The 18,594-nt window shown below is 43.1% G+C and overlaps 1 protein-coding gene across 5 annotated transcripts in view; it reads right to left on the reverse strand.

The window, feature by feature from the left end:
• The window catches only part of TBX15 (T-box transcription factor 15), a 92,317-nt gene that overhangs the window by 44,014 nt on the left and 29,709 nt on the right, over nucleotides 1-18,594 (reverse strand). The window contains exon 1 of one of the 5 annotated variants that reach the window (XM_059675207.1): nucleotides 8,763-8,995. The exons of 3 other annotated variants lie outside the window; for them this stretch is intronic. In XM_059675207.1, coding sequence (XP_059531190.1) covers nucleotides 8,763-8,784 — 22 coding nt within the window. In that variant the 5' untranslated portion in view covers nucleotides 8,785-8,995. Of the gene's footprint in view, nucleotides 1-8,649; nucleotides 8,996-18,594 lie in introns of those variants that run through there. One more of the 5 variants, XM_059675206.1, reaches the window with a different exon arrangement.

The following is an 18,594-nucleotide window of genomic DNA, read 5'->3' on the forward strand; positions in this document are numbered from 1 at the left end:
TTGGAAATAGACATCATAAGTAGGGCCCAGCAGAAATCTTGGACATATGATTTCTCTAATGTGTGTTTAGGAAAGGGGAGAGGAGGGAACGATTTCACTGCACTAAGGGCTAAATATTTAACGGTAGCCAAACTGTGGTTGGGATTGGAATAGGGACTATGGCTGGAAGTTAGGAAATAAGAGTCTCTACTCTTAACTCACCGTGTCATCTGGAATAAAATGGGTACTCAAATGTAACATTAAATGGATGAATGGATAACCTTGGACAAATTACTTAACCACAATGGACCGATTTCCTCATCATGCCATTAGAAGGACTGAAGTGAAAACTTTTCTAATCGCTTCTACCTCTGATGACTTGAAGAATTAAGAATCTTCTCTAATGCAACTTTTAGAGGCAATCTCAGATAGAAGCATTAAATTTAAAACTGTTGGGGCCAGATAAGTTAAATGAGGAAAAGACTGGGGGCCCAATTTTGCATCATCACAGGAGTTAAAGACTTGAATGGGTATTCTGTTTATAGTTTCAATCAAATCAATCAATAAGCACCTATGAGCACGTGGCCTTATATGAGGTACCATGTAGGTAATTTGAAACAGAATCCCAGACCTTGAGAAGTTTCCCAGTTAATGTTGATTAACTACGTGTTTATTGAGTGCTTACTATGTGCCCAGTACTGTGCTAGATCCTGGGAAATGTTGAAGTACACAATGGGGCTCCTCTTAAAGGTACTTACAGTACAAGTGGGAACTGGGCACATCCACAACTCATTAGAAACAAAGACAAATGCTGTCACACAGTTTTCCACACCTTTATATACAGTCTTATATGTTATAGGAGCCCAGAAAAGAGAGGGATCTGAGAACAGTCCTGGGGAACCCATGGTTACTGGAAAAGAAATGGGCAAGTCTATGGAGGCACAGGTCATATTTGCCCATGAAGAGGATTTCCGGAGACAGTCATTTGTTTCCCTGGAAATGTTTGGTGCTCCTAGATTCTCAATCCCCCACAAAATAGAACCCAAGTGACTGTTATATACAGAATACAGACACTGGCCCACACTTGCAATAACATGAAGGTACCATGTAATTTTCCATTCTCAATTGTTTCTTACATGTCATAATTTGGAAGTAAAATTAATGTCATATTATATATATACACTGGGTATCCAAAAAAAATGTATACACACTTTAACAGCTGATAGCTCAATTTTGAAAATGAAATGTAGTTTAATAAACACTTCCTTTATAATTATTCAATGTGTGTGTATACATTTTTGGGACACTATATATATAAATTTCTAGTTAGGGCTACCTGCAATATCAGCTACCTATAATATCCTTAAAATAGTAATCTCAGAGTCAAGATTACAGCTTAGGTAAAAATAAAGTTTACTTCTTTTTAAAATACATTTCTAAATCATAGTTATATAAAATAGACTAATCAGATCAATTATTTCAGCTATTAATCAGAATGTATACTTGAGTTACCTAAGTCATGAACATAAGAAATGCACAGCAGGTTATTTCAATCAAATAAGGCCTTCCATTCAGAAATATAATCAGTCCATTGAAGATCAGAAGACATCTCTGTGTTTTCAAGTTCTTTTACTCTTGGCAATTTGTGACTTCCTGCCTTCAAAAAATAATCATTAGAAACTCATTTGAATGACCTGGAAAGACTTCTTGGCTATCAGATGTCTCCTGTGCATAGTACTTTAACAAGGGGAATTTCAGGAAATCAGGAGCATAAATGATAACATTGCACATAACTAAGGAAGTTAGAGGAGAAAACTTAGGGAACCTGCACTGAGCCAATTACAAGTCACTGAAGAACACTGTGTGACATAGAGTCAAATCAATATATCCCATCGAAAAAATCCTTAAAAAAGAAATTCTAACCATCAGTTCATAGTGTTACTCACTTTCTATCTCTACCTATCTTGTGTGGGTAAAACGGATACTCAGTTCCCACAAAAAGTGGGGGTTAGCTTAGAGCAAGTTCAGTTCTCAATTTATGCAAAACACTAGCATTTTTGAAATAATTTCTTAATTTATATGTTGTACATTATCTAATATGCCCTTCCATGTGATGAGGTAGCCATGACATATATTTTTATGTCCATTTTGTGAATGAGAAAATTGAGACTAAGAAAAACAGAAAATAATATGATCTAGAAGGTAGGTCCTTTCCTGAATGAATGATGTATGCTATGATACCCTGGTGTCATTGTTGGAGATGAGTGATGGAAGACTGCTATAGTCAGATAAGAGAAGTAGATAAGAGCCCTGGCTGGTTTGGCTCAATGGATAGAACATCGGCCTGGGGACTGAAGGGTCCCAGGTTCTATTCCGGTTGGGGAGACAGGCCCGGGTTGTGGGCTTGATCCTCAGTAGGAGGCATGCAAGAGGCAGCCAATCAAGATTCTCTTTCATGACTGATGTTTCTATCTCTCTCTTCCCCTCTCTGAAATCAATACAAATATATTTAGAAAAAAAAGAGATGTAGATAAGAGATGTGCATCTTACATTAGATGCACAGTGCCACTTCCATAATACTGCACCTCAGCTATCATATTTTACCCCAAGGAAGAAAATAGTTTGAAACAAAGGAGAAAGACCCCACCCATCTGATAATCAAACAATTGTAGTGTTTTTGTTTGGGGTGTTTTCCTGCCAATAACTGGGACGCAACTATATTGAGTGGTAATTCCTATCTGATAATGGTAGGGCAACCATTCCTTGGTCTACTTCCTAAGCCCCAAAGTTTCTAAACCAACACTCACAGCCATCTCTAGGCTCCCCTTCACACCAGGGCAGACATCAGTAGCTTATAACCCAGGCAGTACTCTCTGTACCAGGCTCAAGTAAACTGCTATTTCCAGAGGACCTCTGCAGTGGAAATTGGTTCTGGGACGTCAGATTTTATTAGGGAGCTTAGAGAAATCTGGTGATGAAAGTTTTCATAGAGTAATTCTAAATATGGCAGAAGCAGAGCATTTGGCATTGACCTGAGTACGGACTGAGCCCAAATTTGATACCCAGTCCAGAGTTTCAAGCGAATGAACTATAACCCAGGTTGGATTAAAATAAAATTATGATGATAGCAAACACTCAAATGATCCCATTAGATGATTAGTAATGGAATGAAGTCTCTAAGCAATCCATGCCCTCCGAGTTCTATTTGGAAGAAAGGGGGAGGTAACCTGAAGCCTGCAATTTTCATGCCAATAAGCCAATTAAGGTGAGTAAGAGCACATATCTGTCCACCCGACAACCAGCACCTCTCTTGGTGGTACACAGAACCAGAGGTGAGGACCCAAAGTCATCCCTGAGATCTAAGCCTCTGCAAAGAGGCTTTGCAAAGAAGTGGCAGCAGTGATTTTGTATCTATTTCTTGTTGATCAAAGGTCCAATGTCATCAAAGGTTCAGCCTTAAAGGGCTCCAGCATGCTTTGAAGGTGGAAGCAAAAAAGCAGGTTAGAAGTAGCAAGCACTACACTAGATAGTTATCCCTATCATCTCACACAATTTTTCACAGAAAACACTAGAAAGTAGGCATCATTGCTGCTATGGAGACACTGAGACTTGACAAGATGAAGGGGCTTTTCTCACATTACATAACTGGGAGGTGTCAGAGTGGGACCTAAGTTAATCTGGTATTAGATGTGATGCTCTGGCTACCAGACACTGTTGCCCATTTTCAGAACCAGGCCTGAAAAGCTGTGTGCTTCCCACTCTGATCTTGGCAATGCAGAACTCATATTCAGGCTCAGTCAGAAGATAGCTCTATGGAAACTAAAACATTGTCAGTTCTTTAGGGAGAGGAGAATATTCAAATCAAGGTCATATGGGACTTTGTCTTTCTCAGTAGCATGGTAGTTACATTCATGAATCTTTTAGGTCTCATTTCAAACTTAACATTATTTAATAAGTAAGTACATTGGTAAAGGCCCTCTTTGTTGTATTTTATTTCCTGTCCCCAGTACCCTTTGGTTAAAACATCCAAATGTGACAGACCACTGAAGATCACAGTCAACGTCAAGTACTCTTTTGCTTTATCCTAGACCAGTGGTCGGCAAACTCATTAGTCAACAGAGCCAAATATCAACAGTACAACGATTGAAATTTCTTTTGAGAGCCAAATTTTTTAAACTTAAGCTATATAGGTAGGTACATTGTTACTAACTTAATTAGGGTACTCCTAAGGCTTAGGAAGAGCCACACTCAAGGGGCCAAAGAGCTGCATGTGGCTCGCGAGCTGCAGTTTGCCGACCACAGTCCTAGACCATAGCAACATAACATTAGAAGGTACAAAATAACATTGGAAGATGTCTGGACTTGAAGAAATGAGTAATGACAGCATTGGAAGACATAAAAGGCAACTGAAATAGTTCTTGTGCAAAATTTGGCTTATTTAGGCTTAACTCGGGGCAGAGTTTAGGACCCAAAGTTGTTGATTTTAAATGGATATGTATTCTTGAAGAGAATTCATCTGATAATAATGTATCTGAAAGCACTTTATAAATAGCAATATATCAGATTAACATATAAGATTATATGCCAATAACCAAGTTAATCAGGAAGACCAAGAAAATATAAGGACACCTACATGTACTGGATTTTCTAGAATGGTCCTAATTTCAAATATTTTATGTCATTCTCCCCATAAAATTAAAACTTTTTTTGTTGTTGTTAATCCTCACCCAAGGATATTTTTCCATTGATTTTTAGGGAGAGTGGAAGGGATAGGGAAAGACAGAGAGAAACATCAGTGTGAGAGAAACACATCGATTGGTTGCCTCCTGCAGGAGCCCTGACCAGGGCCCGGGTCGGGGAGGAGCCTGCATCCATGATACATGCCCTTGACCAGAATTGAACCTAGGACCCTTTGGTCCACAGGCCAATGCTCTACCACTGAGCCAAATCAGCTAGATCTAAAATTCTTGAGACCAACTTTTGGTTCAGAAAATATCCCTGATGAAAGCACAGACAATGCATAAATGGAATAATCAACAATTGGTCTCAAGCCATATGGCAATATTCAATCTAAATATCTCTTGCATCAGAGGTCCTCCAAAAGTTGATTCTAATTAGGTGGTCTTCAAGATTTACCAGTCAATGTTAGGCCAGCAGCTGTCAACATAGGCCCCTCCTGAGGCTCTTGGCATTTTTTTTTTTTCTGGGAGAAATGACACATTCACTCATCCCCAAGCCAGCGCTTGTTTGCTCTTTGCAACCACAACTACTTGCAACCTCCCAACACCGCCACTGACAGACGTGTGCCACATTGGTTGGTCTTTAAATGTCCACGAAGTGAAAGGAAGCCTTCCCCCAAAGGCCCTAGAAGAACTTGCCTTATACCTTGTTAGGATATTCTCACTATGCACTGATAAATAAACAAGTTCATGCTAATAATCTAAAAGGGAAGAACTAAGCCGCCAACTTCTAAGCAACAAGTGTAATTTAACGATGACTTCTGGAGGCAGTCCCCTTTGGAGGTGGCAATTACAAACATGTAAGTAGGACATTTGAGTACAGCCAGGAATATGCAATGCCTTTCAAATTATGCTTGGGAGACCACCAGCTACTCAAGGTTTAAAATCCACCCAACCTGACTGAACAAAAAAGAGAGAAAGAACTCATGGAAAGACACGGAAAATAGTGTGGTGAGTGCAGAGGGGAAAGTGAGAGATGGAAGAGGATAGATGGAGGATAAATGGTGAGGGGAAAGTAATAATAATAAAAAAATTAAATCCGCCCAACCTATCAAGCCAAACCTGGAGAAATCACTCAGGAGACAGGACAGGTCAATAAATAAGCTAAAAAAGTTAAAATAGTCAAAATCCAGCATGGCACATAGCATGTTGAGAACCGAGTTCTAAAGCTCACCTCCTCTTTTTTCAACTGTCTAATCTTGAACAAATCACCTAACCTTTTTAAGCCTTAGTTTTATCATTTGTAAAATAGGGAATTATTTTTTCCACTTTGTAAAATTTTTATGAATCGCTAACAACGTGTGTCCATGTAAATATTTATCAATAGTAAAAGGAATATATAAATGCTAATTTCCATGTATTATTTTCTAAGAGTAGTATCAATCAAATGCTATGGGAATAGCACTTCTTTGAGCCCAGAGGTCTTTTCTGGGCCTAATGAATAGATGTTTGCAAGATGAAAAGGCAGAGCTGGCGAAAGGAGAAGGATCTTCAGGAAAAGGGAAATTTATGGCAAAGGCATGGCAGTAAAGTCTAGCAGATTAGAGAACAGCAAGTAATTCAGACACACCTGTGTTATTCCTCTTGTATCCTCAGCACCTGTGACAAGGTCTGTTACCTATTATGCACTCAATAAAATGTTGTTTTAGTTGGATGGATGGATGGATGGATGGATGGATGGATGGATGGATGGATGGATGAATTGCTGTATATGTAACCAAGTAAGAGAAGAGGTGTGTCCAGAGAAGGGCTGGGAGGAAGGGTAAGCTGAGCCAGACGTAGAACCTGGAATGCTAGTCTTCTGATCTTCTTTAGGAGACCAGTACATCCCTAATAACAAGGTGTCTTCACTGAATGCCATGTTCCCAGTGAAATCTCAGAAATGTCATCTCCACACACAATCTGAACTATTGGAAACTAGGTTTTCCTTCCACAACTATGAGTTGTGTTAAAACTTTCAGGGGCATCAAATGAGTTCAGTGGCATCAAATCTTTCAGGGGCATCAAATGAGTTCAGTGAATTCAGTCACTTCTATGAGTAGGAGTCAAGGTCAGTCATCTAGAAAATTCTCAGATAGGTGCCTGTGGTCCTGAGGATAAAATGGGGGCAGGAACAAGCTCTTTCCCCAAGTGCTGGAGCTAGAGAAGCTGTTGGGCGTGGCAGGAAGGACAGTGGAGATGTCCTCCCCTTTGAGAACAGAATGACGCTTGCACAGACAACTGCTGCACCCTCTATACCAGCCGTGGGCAAACTACGGCCCACGGGCCGGATCCGGCCTGTTTAGAATGAATAAAACTATTGAAAAAAAAGACGGTGCCCTTTTATGTAATGATGTTTACTTTGAATTTATATTAGTTCACACAAACACTCCATCCATGCTTTTGTTCCGGCCCTCCGGTCCAGTTTAAGAACCCATTGTGGCCCTCGAGTCAAAAAGTTTGCCCACCCCTGCTCTATACCCTTGGTGTTCCTACTGCCTGCAGTGAAGTGGGATTTCCAGAGAAGCCACCAGGAAGGGGAAAGAGCACAGTCCTCTAGAATCACACATACCCAGCCATGACCTTGGGCAAGCAATTTAACCTATCTGAGCCAATCTCCTCATCAAAACAGTAGAAATGCTGATGGCTCACACATAGAAGTATTTTAAATGTTAGTTCCTTCCATCATTTGGCAAAGGAGGTGACCACAAGGGTTAGATCTTTCCTGGTCATTTCTCTGACCATATCTGAGAGGGAAAAAGGAGGTTTGTGTTCTTTCAAGCAGAGAAAAGCAAATCCTAATAAAGAAAAATTTTAATGTAGAACAGGAAGCGATCAATCGCTTGGTGAAGGAACGATTCCAGGGCCCCAAGCAAAAACTATCAAAATTCAATAGTGCTACAAAGAGAAATTTCAGAAAGGCAGGAGGTAAAGCAAAGAAACAGCAAACATGCAGCTGAGAGAGCCTGTTTCTGTGTTGGTCTACTTCAGTGGGTCTGCTTCTCCTGGCCCAAGTTGACAGCCACACTATTTGAGAAGGAAAGTGACTAGAATCTGAAAGAAGCGAGAACAGGGTAGTCCGTTGAAACGTTATATATGTTGGATCTTCAGTAAGGAAATGGGGCTTTGAACAGAGAAGCAGAGAGATCAACCTTAGCAGAAGCAGCAGCCCTACACTCCATGAGAGGTGGGAATACAGAAAGACAGCTGGGAGACCCCAGGGTCCCCTGACTCCAAATTGGCAACCTTGTCCACAGCATTCACCCTGTGGCTCGGGAGGAGAAAAGTACACAGTGAGGAGGCAGAAAAGGCCTAGTGCCTAAGGGGGTCTCCAAAGTAATGAGGGTGAGGCTGACCGAGACCTGGGCATTATAACCCTATTTGACAAGTGAGTTCATTGAGACTTAGCCAAGGTAACAAGCGTGCCCAGCAGCACCCACCCATAAGCATCAGAGAGAAGAGAAGAACCACGGTCTTATTCCAGGGCTTGAACTCACCGCCCACACTACCCTCCGTAACCCTGAAATCAAACGCTGTGGCAACAGAAAGGGACCCACTTTGGGGGCACGGGGAGAGCGTTGAGAATGAAACAAATACCCTGGATTGATTGTCTTCGTAGCAGTGTCTTTATATTTACATCTCACCAACCCCAGTTTGGGACGCCTACAAAACTTAGAATCCCACCCTCACATCCGATGTCATAGACTCTCACCCCCACCCCCACCCCCACCCACCCCCAGCAAAAGCCTATCTTTCGAGTCTCTCCTGTCTCCTTTTTTCCTCTAAAGCCCTTCCCAGGAGAGAATGAGTTGTTAAAGGAAGCTAACCCCAGGGTAGATTTTTGGTGATGGCCAAAAAGAGGAGGATGGAGTGAGATAAGGAAGTGCCTAACCCTGTCTTCTGTGTGCTAAAGACTGATTTGGGAATCCCAAAGTCAACCTACTATTCCTACCTCCATTCCTGACTCCTTGAGTCATCTTGATCAGCTCACTTCATTCCACTCATTCCTCATCCACCGCCTTGGCCATACAAAGCACGCCTCTCTTTTTTCCCAGGCCTACCTACCTTGAAGGGTCAGAATGACCATTGAAGAGACAGTGTCCTCCAAGTGTGCCAGCAATTCAGAAACTGACCACTTCTAAAATAGCTGAAGTGTGGCTGGGTGTCCATGGCCTTCTGACGGAGCAGTGGTGTTGCCGAAGCAGCAGGATCTCCTTGCCAAAGCGGCTCCTGCCTGCCTCCCCATAAGCCTCTGCACTGCCTGTCCCTGTCCCTGTCCCAGCCCAGCCCAGGAAGACTTCAAGCCCAGGGGCTGTGGCATTTAAGTGCTGTCAGAGTTCCCACTCCGGTCCCTGTAGTGGTGCCAGTTCAGCATCTGTCATGATGACCCAGCCTGAACTGTATTTAGAAACTTCGGACATGGCACCATGTCCCAGCCCATCTCAGAGTGACAGGAGATTTCCTGAGCACCTGGGCTTGTGATTCAAATGCTCCTCTTCCCCTCCCAGGGAATGGGGGTCACAATGACTTTCCTAATGGTCTGTTTTCTTCTTGGGAAGGTACCTATCTGTTGGATACCTCTCTCAGAGAGTCAGTCTCCATCAATGCCATTCTATGATATTTGAAAAAGCCATGCTTTCTGTAAAGCTTGCAAGACATGGTGGAATCAGTTGAAAATAATGGGGAAAGTCCACCAGAAAGTGGGTTTAGTGTTCTCTGTTCATGGACTATTCTTACAAAGATCAGTTTCCCTGGAATTATATCCTGGGAGTTCAGAATCTACCAGAATTTGCCAGTAAACAGAGAGAGCCTGCCTGTGACTCTTGGCTCCTAGTGGGACAGTGAAAAATAATTGGCTTCATCTTGGCAGCCCCTGTGCCAGCCTTGGAAATAGCCTACTGGAATCAAAAAAAAAAATTGTGATTCCTGGTTAGTGATAAAAATAAAAAAATAAAAATCTCACTCATTTACATTTTCATGTAACCTCCACCTGGCAGGCAGACTGATAACTGCACGACACTTAATGAGTGGGCTCCCAGTTTTGAGGGTCACTGCACACACAGTGGTCTAGATCCCCCCACTCTCAGCCCCTGTGTTCCTGATCAGAGTTCCGTGGATTTACCCCCGTCATATAAAAGACATCAGTGTTTGGCTTCTCCCCGTTTCTGGGCAAGGACCCAACATTCAGAGAATGTGGTTTTAGGATCATGGCATCTAATCCATTCAAGGATTATTTTCTCCCCTACTGCTCAGATGGGTGTGTTAATCATCGCCTCCCTTTGTTCTGTAATAAATTCAGCCCCACTAATTCCAAACCTCTATGCATCACTGAAGTTTAAAGATGGCGTTTTGACAGGTCAGATATTTAGAATCAATAGACCACCAACCAGTCAAAAATCTTAAGTAGTTTTAAGAACATGTGGAAGTAATTTTTTCCAAAAATTCACAAGTCTGGAGGATGAAATCTTATTGATGGCGTGTGGGCTGTTGTATATATTAAAGTATTACTTTATATGCCATACTCTACATGTAATCAAAATGGACTTAACAATAAAGGCAGATTTTCCTTATTATACCAAAGATTGCTCATGTTATCAGATACAAATACAGTGGAGTACACATTATATAGCATCTTTAAAAGAACCAGTAAAAGACTAAGAAAAATTATAAGTGAATATACGATGACTACATATGTAAATGTAAATGTTATAGGCTAGGGAATTTCATAGACCTCAAAATATTTTGTAATAGAACATTTTCCATTGCAGTCATCTCACCTGCATGCAATGAACCTTTTTGTAAAGAAAAAAATTATTCCATAAAATTTTCATTTCCTATTTTTTAAATGAAGAGTTTATGCACCTAAAGTCAATGGATGGGCTTTGGGAGTTCGTAAGTGACCTAATATCTTAAGTCACGTTTGTAAGAGCTTGCATTTTTCTGGGAAGAGGAGGGTATTTATGGCATTCACAAAGGAATCTAAGACCTGAAAAAAGATGACTGCTGGCAGTCTAGGTTTTCCTCACGTGGGACAAACGTCCACTCGCCAAGCTCTCTTCTGTCATATAAAGCCTTTCCCCTCAGCCAGATATTTCCAGTGGGAGAGAGAGATCCCAAAGGATACGACATAGAATATAGAGTTGCAGCTTAATAAAAATCTATCCTTTGTCTCTCTCACGGAGACAGAGTGGTTGTGTTTCTCTGAGTGTGAAATGGCCCTGTGGAACTGCCCCAACTTCCTCTGTGTGCTTCCAAGTCCCTTTTTACCTTTATTTTAACCACATATATATGTATGTATAGATGGGTTTGTTTTTTACTATACGCCATATCATTTGGGGGAGTAGGGAATTAATAATAATGGCTATTAATAAATTCATTAATATATAAAAATGAATAGAAGTTATCTTTATGTGAATGAAAATGAGACTGCATTAAATAAACTCTTCCAGACTCTCCTCCTCCATCACCCTGCCTCTCAGAAAAACTTCTGTGACACAGGAACCGGAGCTCCCAGGCTGTTCCTCCCCACGTGTGCCACAGCCACGGCCTGTTGGCTATTAGGGGACATACAATTCAGGCCCTTCACCTGGGATGTAGTCTCATCCCTGGTCCCCACACCTCAAAAAAAAGTCCTCCTCTCCCCACCCCTGCCCCAGGGCCTCCAGGACAACTCCCCAGGGAAAGCTGGGTACAGTGAGAAGGTGACGCTGCCCAATGCCCGCTGCCCAGTGCCCGTGGCGAGACTGCCAAGACTTTCCTAAAGGCCATGGCCACTGAGCTGCTGGAGAGAACACCTTGGTGAGCTCAGTTTGTTTGCTCCCAAGATCCTCCCTGTCCTCACAGTCTATTTTTACCACACTGTGACGCCGAAGACTCTACTGTCAAAATAATTAGAGTAAACTCTCCATTCTCTATCATTCTATGGGGAAAGGAACCCTGGATTCAGAATCACATGGTAGGAGGAGTTTGAGCCTTGGTGCTGAGCTTGAGGAAGCCTTTTCATCCAGCTGAGTCTCGGTTGACACATCTGTGGAAAGCAGTTAAGGAATCCAACTGCTTACCCAACTCAGTGAGTCTTCAGCAGGGTGAAATTATGGAGATGAAAGCACTTGGAAAACTGTGAGTGCCTTAGAAATGTACGTTATCAGCACTACATTTAATCATCTACCCACAGAGAGTTCTCCCGGGGCTGTAAATATCGAGCTCACTAAACCCGAGCTCACTTCACAGCACCCCTTAAAGACAGGAAACTGAGACTCAGGAGCAAAGCGGTGAAGTGAGAAGACCTGCTTTCTGGGCCTGAAGTCTCTTCTCTTAGTTCACCCACGCCTCCCCATGCTGCTCACTTCATCTACTGATTGTCCCAAAGATGAAGGTTATAATCCCTGGCTCCCATGAGGCAAAGATCCAGACAAAATAGTTACCCAGCATCTCGTCCCATGACCTATGACTCCACTTGGATGTGACCGAGGTCACGGGTGCAGTGGGAACTAGCACCTAGGTCTGCTGACCAACTGGATGCCATCCTATCATTGCTGCCATGGCCTCAGAACCACAGCACCTTCCCTGCCCCCAATGACAACCTGTGGCACAAAGATCCTGAATTATCAATGAGAAATCACAGGACAATGAGGGTCTCACCCATGATAAGTGAATTTTAATGCATTCGGGTTCTCTGTTAATTAAATTATGTAGCATCTTTTCACTGATGAAGCAAAACAGCCCATCCCCTAATGGGGCAGGCAGGTTCATTCTTCAAATGGCCAGATTTCAGTCCACTCCAGATCTGCCCCATCACAAATCCCTCAACATGGAGGTTACTAGGCTGTAGGATAGTGATTGTAGCCAAATCACTTTAATCATAACCAGTGACTGGAGGCTCTGATCAGTTTGATGGCAAAGTGCTGTGCGCATAGCCCCTGGGAGTCCCTGGCCTCTGCTCCCTACATGTGAAATAAAGGCCAGTCCCAGTGAAACCTCCAGTTTTCCACCAAGTTATTCAGCTTCTCCAGGGTCCAATGTTCCTGTCTCTTCTCTCTCCATGTACCTCTTCAACCATGCTTACAACTTTCTTTAAATTCTACAAGGACAGGCTAATGAAGAATGTTGCTGTTGATTCTCGTTTGTTAAAAGGACGTTCTGAAGCAGACTGCTCCTTGCTCAGAGAGGAAGTGACTTCCCCTGCTTTCCCAGAGACCCTCCCCTGGTTTGGGGCGGGGATTACACATCTGGATTCAGTTCTCACAAAACTGCTGTCCCTGGAGATAGATGTTCTGCTAACTCGGCCTTTAGAAGAAAGAATGTGGAGTGTTTCTTGTCATGCTCCTAAACCAAACTACCTGTGAAGGGCTTCCTTTGTGCCATTATTTACAATTTAATTAGAAGCCAATATGGTCCATGATAAAATACATCCTCTTAGGTAAGAATGGTGAGTGAGTTTTAACATATATGTCAATTCTGGTCATTGGATGGTGGCAGTTGAGAGCACAAAATTAAAAAGTATGAAGACTGATCCAAGCTTAGAGAGGAGAGTATGGGATTGATTAGTGATGTCTGCCATGGGCACAGGATGAGAGGATAGCACCCCACATGTCATATACTCACTATCTTACTCTTTCCAAGGTTTGTACTAAAATGCTGCCATGCATGAATAGCCACGCCATCCCTCTTACCTGTTTTAAGGTGACAAAAGCTATTGTGTCGTCGTTTATATTTTGTGTCATTCTTTTCAGGTGGGGCAGGTTTTCCAGAGGCAGCAGACGGGCCACTGATCTCTGGCCTATAGCAGTAGGTCACCATGTTAGCGAACTTCCTCTGCTCTGACACGTCTGTGGATCTAATGGAGAACTAATGTCTTCATCAGTATCTGTGCTATTTCACACTTCATTTCCTTCCTCCACTCTTGGATGAAAACCATCCGGTCCTGGTGATTTACTTCATGGGAGTTTCTTTCAAGTTAGTTCCTTTCTCTAGCGTGCCACGCAGGCACTTCCAGGGCTCCAGCTGGGGAGCACCCAGCCTTGAAACATCAGTGTGCTATCAAGTCATTCAGGAAAGCAAAAGGCCCTGGCAGGGACCTGGTGGGGAGGCCCTCAGCTGAGGCCTTAGAGTCTCAGCACAACAGAAGCAGGTGCTACCTTTTCTGCCTCTCCTTCCTCGAAGTCTAGAATGTCCAAGTTCCAGCTATCAGAAGGGTAACAAAATAATGGGGAAGAAGTTTAATCTCCCAGCAGTAGGAGGCACTGTCCCCAGTTGATGTGGTATTGTAAATTCTTAGCCAAGTCCTCCATTGAGTTCTGTGCTGTGCCACACACAAGTCGTTGCTAAGGAGCAAGTGCACAGAATGAGAAACAGGGACGTGTCGCTGCTAAGGAACAGCAGTGAGCTGTGCTGGTCTGCTTCTCCCTGCTGGAGAAAGGCCCTGGAGGGGTTTTCACTCACAATAACATCAGTTGTTGGCTCCTAGCCCGGGGCAGGAGACATGTGGAATCCCAGGCCCGTCCTCCCTCTGCCTGGCAGGGTCTCCAAATGGCTCCTGAGCTCTTGGCTGTCATTAAAGTTCACCTGCTGCAGCCACAGGGGCCATTTATGCTTCACCTGTGGCCTTGGTTGCAACACCCCATTGTTCCTGACCCCGAGGCGGGGGTTGGGGGGGTGGAGGGGGTGAGACCTGAAGGGCACCATTGATCTGCTCCCATCCCTGCCAGTTTGCAGCACTCACTCTAAAGGTCACCAGTCTGATGTCCCCTGTCCCTACACCCACCTCACTGCTTCTCCAGACCAATGGCCCCTACAAAGTTCTCTCACCTTTGCCATCCCTACCACAGATGTGAGAGGACCCTGTCCCACCCTGTTACGGATAGGAATGTGACTCTAGCAGTGCCTTCAGCTTACAGGAATGTAGCGCCGGAGTGGAAGATGGTGTGAGTGTACAGCAAGCAGTGTAATTTTTAAAATAATTTCTGTGCTTAAAGCCAACCATGTTTTCAGATTGAGACCAAGACTCCATTCTCAATTATTTTCAGTGTGAGTTTTCTCCCTACCCAAGGCCCTCACTGAGAGGCAACAGTGTTAGGCCCACTCTTTCTATAAGACTTTTTACAATCCTGGAGCCAACCATCAGTTCCAGGTATTTAATCCCTCCATCTCCTGGGCAACCTGCCCTAATATAACTTTAAACACCCACCAATGTCCAGACTGGGCATTTTCGTGAAGTATTGCTGAACTTCCCCAGTGGACTAGCCAAAGGAGGCTCAGCAGAAGAATTAGAGCTACTCTTTGCTCTGGGAAACCTGACAAAGACTTTTTTTCTGGGCTAAGAACCTTCACTAGAGCCCATAAAAGACAGAAGTCAAGTACTTCTTTTACTTGAAATTCTGATGTCTCAGAAAACAAGTGCAGGAAACCACCAAGAAAAAGCCCTCGGCACTTGAAGGAATGGTGCATCCTATATTTAGATCTAAGCTCAGCTCAGGCCTCTTAAAGCAGTGTAGAAATTGAGAAAGCAGCCATGAAAGAAGGCTGGAGAAAAGGAGGGTATTTTTAAAAAATATATAGACCCAAATTCTGACCTTTTTCTATATTGTCATGGACTTGTTTCTGGCCTGGGGACAGCTGAAGATATTCTCTATAAGACTTTATTTTGTGGTAAAATTCATTAAGGCCACTGATTCTAATTATAAAACACATTTAAAAATGCGCTTTCATTATTTCACAGTTCACATAATAAGATTTCAGATGGGAATGGAAAATAGATGAGAAAGGCTGTGTGCTTATAATATGTATAATGTTACATATATGGGAACTATATCTGAAACCCATGTCCTCCTAACCCAGCACTAATATTTGACACACGGTGTTTCAAGTTTCTTTTCTTTCTTCTTTCTTCCTTTCCTTCCTTCTTTTCAAGTTTATTGGTCTTGATGCTCAAGAAAGTCAACAATTTTCCTCTTTACCGCATGAAAATATTTAGTGAGTATTTTTCTTGCTCTCCCCCCATACAAAGGTGGATAATATTTCAGTAGAGTTGATTTCATCCCAAATAAACATTCTAAAATAAACAGGGCCAAAGAGTCGTCCTTATTTAGAATGGGAGCGGACTTCACATAAATACTGTAAGCTGTCTATAGTCGCCCTTGCCCACCCTTCTAAGCTCTCATAACCAGGAAGCCCAAATAAAGCCCAGTGTCCTTTCCCTCAAGAACTGTCACATGACAGCCAGGCGATGACAGAGAAATACTGATCTTCATGGGCACACAAGGAAAAGCCTCAGTCTGATCAGCTACTTTCCAGTATGGGGTCAAAGCCTTCTTTCTCTGCAGCCTGCAATCAAATCAAACTCTAATCTGAAGACTAAATGTCACAAATCAACAGAGTCAAATGGATCTTTGGGGACCAGAGAAAGCTAAGGAGTTCCCCTACTTGGCTTGCCAAGGCAAGGATCAAAGGAATCAAAGGGAGCTTGGAGTGGGTGCAATATCACAGCCCTGGAACAGAGGTCAGGTATGTGGCCTTTTCCCGGCTTCCAATGATATTGAATACAACAGATAAATTAAGATCAAGGCGCACGGCAGTTCTAAAAGCACCAGTCTGTCCCCAGCAGATCCCAGGGGAGAGCCGTCATCCACCACGAGACAGATCTTGTCGTCACTTGGAGGAACGCCTGTTAACATGGGATGGATTACACGCAACAATGTCTAATCCAAAACCCTACAACCTGCTCACGGAAGGGAACAAACTCATCGAGAGCATTCACTCAGCCAAGGAAGAGACCCTAATGCAGCACAGGACAAAGTCGACAAAACTCACTGTGCCCTGGCTCCTGATGAAGCATATGTATGCAGAGAGGTGATTACCCAAAATAGCAAGAGAGCTCAAGTGCTTACGGGAAAATCCAACCCCTTAACCTAAGGCGAGCTTGGCCTACCAAATTCAGACAGGAAATATTTCTGGGCTTAATAACTCAAACCAATATTCATCTCAGGTTGAGGGATTTCCTTAATCCAACTGTTGGTTTTTACAAGTGATGCTCACGAACATCCCAGTTGGAAGTACCACATGATCCAACGGGTCCAGTACAGCCTTCAAGCTCCACCAGCACCTTCCCCTGCCCCCTCCCATTAAGAGGACAGAATTCCAGCACCTCCTTGGCTGGAAGAATTACTCAAAACCAAGCTGCGGGTATCATCAGGCCCAAGAGGAAGGCCCAATATAACATCAAGTCAGAAGAATGAAGTCTTTCCAGAAGAGGTCTTCATAGGCAGCACAGAAGTCGCCAACACAGTGCCATTTTAGTGTTGCCAGGAAGACTGCTCTTGCCCTAAGTTTGCCTACAACTCCACATTGGAAGTCATCTAGACAAGCGGTTGGCAACCGGTGGTCCGTGAGGTCCAAAAGGTTGGCGACCGCTGATCTAGAGTATGGTTTTATTTTTATTTAAAAGAGACTTTGCAATGTATAGGAGCCCCCTTCTTTTAAAAAGGCCATCTGCTTTTTAAATAAGGAACAATGTGGTTTAAAAAAATGTTTAGGAAAAGTGAGGTCTGAATCTGCTAGAGTGATTTTGCTTCTACGAGTGAAAGTCTAGAGCCACCCAGGGCCATAAGGTTAAGCTAACACCGCAGACACTTTGTATTTATACAAATTAACAAATCTCATCATCTATCTCCCATCTCACACATCCCAAAGCAGCCAGGGTTGTTACAGAGAGCAAATCTATCACTGAGTACGTACAGTGGAGGGGTGGGTGCTAATGTGTACAATGCAGGGCCCTGCTTCCAAGGCATTTACAAACTAGACTGTGGACACCATGGAAATACAGAATTGTTGGGCCAGAAAAAAACCCTGGCATGCTTTTCTGCAATGTGATACTCTTTCTGTGAGGATCAGGAAACACAGCTCGCAGAACAATTGTACAAAAAGTAAGAGCTCCCTGCTCTAGGACCCATCAGGGAGTGAAAAAAGAGAATCTCTTAAGGTTATGCTCTCCTGTTTCTCCACGACCCTGTTCTAGGCTGCAAGGAATGCTCAGGTATGGAAATTTAGTGAGACCCAAGGCTTGGTTGCAGCAGCCCATTCCTCTTTCTATGCATCCCATTAGATGTAGAGCTCAGGTGTGAAAAGGTGGCCTAGAAAAGAATCTGTCTTTTCAGGCAAGGTAAATGTGCACAGAGTTCATCCTAGGTCTGCAAAGACCTCCTGGCCTGACAGTTATGAGCTGTGTGGTCTTGCTTGTCTTCTCTGTCCCATCCATAACCTCCTCCTTAGAATTAGTAGACTTACTGTTGGCACCATAGAAGATGGTGATGATTTACATACTTTCGTGTGGTATTTGCCATGGCTTAGTGGATGCTCTTTTTGTCTTCCCTGCTAGTATAAAAAACTTCATGAGAGCAGGGACCATGTTTGTTTGTTTGTTTGTTTTTTAATATTTTTATTGATTTCGAGAAGAAGGGAGATGGGGAGAGAGATAGAAACATCAATGATGAGAAAGAATCATTGATCAGAGGCCTCCTGCACACCCCACACTGGGGATCGGGCCAGCAACCCAGGCATGTGCCCTGACCTGGAATCGAACTGTGACCTCCCAGTTCATAGGTCAAAGTTCAACCACTTAGCCACAGTGACCAAGGGCAGGGACCATGTTTTATGCTCTACCGAATTAACAAAGTCTAAGCACAGAGCACTAGAAAGGAGCATATTGAGTTAACTAGGGTACTTATTGCAGTTCTTAACAAATGTACCCAAATAAATCAATCACCTAAATCAAAATAATAAGGCATTGCACCTGTATGAATCACACCCAGGCTTGAAATGTCAAACCAAAGGAGAATGGGATTCAAAGAAGGCTAACAGATGACCCCTTTGCACTGGAAATGCTGATGACATCGCACAGAGA

The sequence above is a fragment of the Myotis daubentonii genome, chromosome 18, assembly GCF_963259705.1.
Source record: "Myotis daubentonii chromosome 18, mMyoDau2.1, whole genome shotgun sequence".
Classification (NCBI taxonomy): Eukaryota; Metazoa; Chordata; class Mammalia; order Chiroptera; family Vespertilionidae; genus Myotis; species Myotis daubentonii.